The 2425-nt window shown below is 35.4% G+C and overlaps 1 protein-coding gene across 1 annotated transcript; it reads left to right on the plus strand.

Moving 5' to 3' along the window:
• Positions 1 to 299: 299 nt before the first annotated feature.
• Positions 300 to 2158, plus strand: LOC115995992 (ATP-dependent DNA helicase PIF1-like). The gene is made up of 4 exons (XM_031235134.1): positions 300 to 402; positions 499 to 885; positions 984 to 1180; positions 1340 to 2158. The coding sequence occupies exons 1-4, from the start codon at positions 300 to 302 to the stop codon at positions 2156 to 2158; spliced, it is 1506 nt and encodes a 501-aa protein (XP_031090994.1).
• Positions 2159 to 2425: the final 267 nt, after the last annotated feature.

Consider the following 2425-nt stretch of genomic DNA (forward strand, 5'->3'; position numbering starts at 1 on the left):
GGAAGAAAGATGTTAGGAAATGGAAACCAAGGCAAAGAGGTTTTGCAATAGGTTGTACTTTCTATGTACCACCTGGTACGGATAAAATTTTCTACTTGAGATGTTTGTTGAATCAAGTTCGATGCCCAACCTGTTTTGCAGATATAAAGACCGTTGATGGAGTAGAATTCCTAAATTTTCGAGATACGTGTTATGCTCGAGGCTTAGTTGATGATAATAAAGAATATGTTGATGCAATTGAAGAAACAAGGCAATGAGCATCAACATCTAATCTAAGGAGATTGTTTGTGACATTGTTAATGACTAACTCAATCGGAACACCAGAGATTGTTTGGGAAACAATTTGGGAACATTTGTCTGAAGATGCCGAATATCATCTAAGAAAGACTTTGCAAAAACCAGGTACTATAATCGCTTCTTTTATATCATTTTGCATATGCAAGTTCACAAAACAAAATTAATAAAATAATTTTGGGTAATAAAATTTCATATTCGCAGATTTGGTGCTAAACAATAGCGACAAAAGAAATTTTGCCTTAATTGAGATTGAGAAGATCTTATCTGCTATGGGTAAGAGTTTGAGTGACTTTGCTCCTATGCCAACACCAAATATTAACATGTACACCGTGGTAACAAATCGATTGATACAAGAGGAATTGGCATATGATTGCGATAGTATGAAGTTTGAGAACCAGCTGCTAGTTAAACAACTAAATAAAGAGCAAAGGGAGATATATGATGAGATTATTGATGATATCGAGAATAACAGTGGAGGGTTGTTCTTTGTATATGGTTATGGTGGAACTGGTAAGACTATTTTGTGGAATGCATTGTTTTTAGGTTTAAGGTCTAAGGGTGCGATTGTTTTAAATGTTGCTTCAAGCGGTATAGTATCTCTTTTATTACCAGGCGGACGAACTGCGTATTCGAGGTTTGCAATACCTATTTCGATTCATGAAATTTAACTTGCAACATAAGTCAAGGTACTCTTTTAGCAGAGTTAATTATTCGTTGCAAATTGATCATATGGGATGAAGCACCTATGATGCACAAACATTGTTTTGAAGCTTTAGATAGAACTATGAGAGATTTGTTAAGGTGTAAGAATCCAAATAGTTTAGATACGACCTTTGGTGGGAAAACTGTTGTTTTTGGGGGAGATTTCAGGCAAATATTACCAGTATTACCTAAGGGAACAAGGCAAGACATTGTTGCTGCGAGTATAAATTCTTCATATCTCTGGAGATCATGTAAAGTGTTTAGGCTAACTCAAAACCTATGGCTAAGACAAATACAGTCAAATATTGAAGTTCAACAGGTGGAAGACTTTGCAAATTAGATAGCTCAAATTGGTGATGGAGTTCTTGGTAATTCCAGAGACAGAGACTTTGAAATCACCATTCCAAATCAGTTTTTACTTGAAACTAATGGTGACCCAATTGCTACCATTGTTGAAAGTACTTTCCCTAGATTTCGAAGTGGTAACAATGATACTACAGATCTACAGCATAGTGCTATTTTGGCTCCAACTCTTGACGTCGTGGATAGCATCAATCAGTTCATGAATGATCATAATTCGGGTGAAGGTAAAACTTATCTAAGGTGTGATTCTGAATGCAAGTCAAACTCCAACGGGGATATGTTATCAGATTTGCACACTCCTGAGTTTTTAAATGGTTTGCGCTGTTCTGGAGTACCAAATCATTCTCTTACTTTAAAAGTTCAATCACCAGTTATGCTATTAAGAAATATTGACCACAGTTTAGGATTGTGTAATGGTACGAGACTTATTCTTACAAGGTTGGCGGATCATGTGTTGGAAGGTCAGATCATGTGTGGAATGAATGCAGGAGCAAAGGTTTTAATTCCCAAGATGTCATTAACACCTTCAGATATCATATTGCCATTTAAATTTCAAAGGAAACAATTTCCGTTGATGCTATCTTATGCCATGACAATAAATAAGAGTCAAGGACAAACACTTACAAACGTGGGTTTGTTATTGAAGAAGCATGTGTTCAACCATGGTCAAATGTACCTGGAGGTCTCCAGAGTAAGCAGTCCAAGGGGATTCAAAATTTTGATTGCTGGTGAAAATGTACCATTCCAAAATACAACTACAAATGTTGTGTATAAAGAAATTTTTAATAATGTCTAAATAAAGTTCAACGTTTTTCCTTTACACTTTTTTTTTTGTTCTTTTAGTAAGAAATTTATTTTTAATTTCTTATTCGATATTCCATTTATTACATACATTGCCGTGCATCGCATAGCTGCAACTACTAGTTATTGATAATAGAACTAAATGACTTCCTTGGACTACAAGCTAAGCAAGGTCCAGAAGGGATCTTTATTAATCAAGCTAAAAAACTAAGGATCTCATCAAGAAGTTTGGGATTGATGGGAAATCCTCGGTGAAGATTCC

Source organism: Ipomoea triloba, chromosome 11, assembly GCF_003576645.1.
Source record: "Ipomoea triloba cultivar NCNSP0323 chromosome 11, ASM357664v1".
Taxonomy (NCBI): Eukaryota; Viridiplantae; Streptophyta; class Magnoliopsida; order Solanales; family Convolvulaceae; genus Ipomoea; species Ipomoea triloba.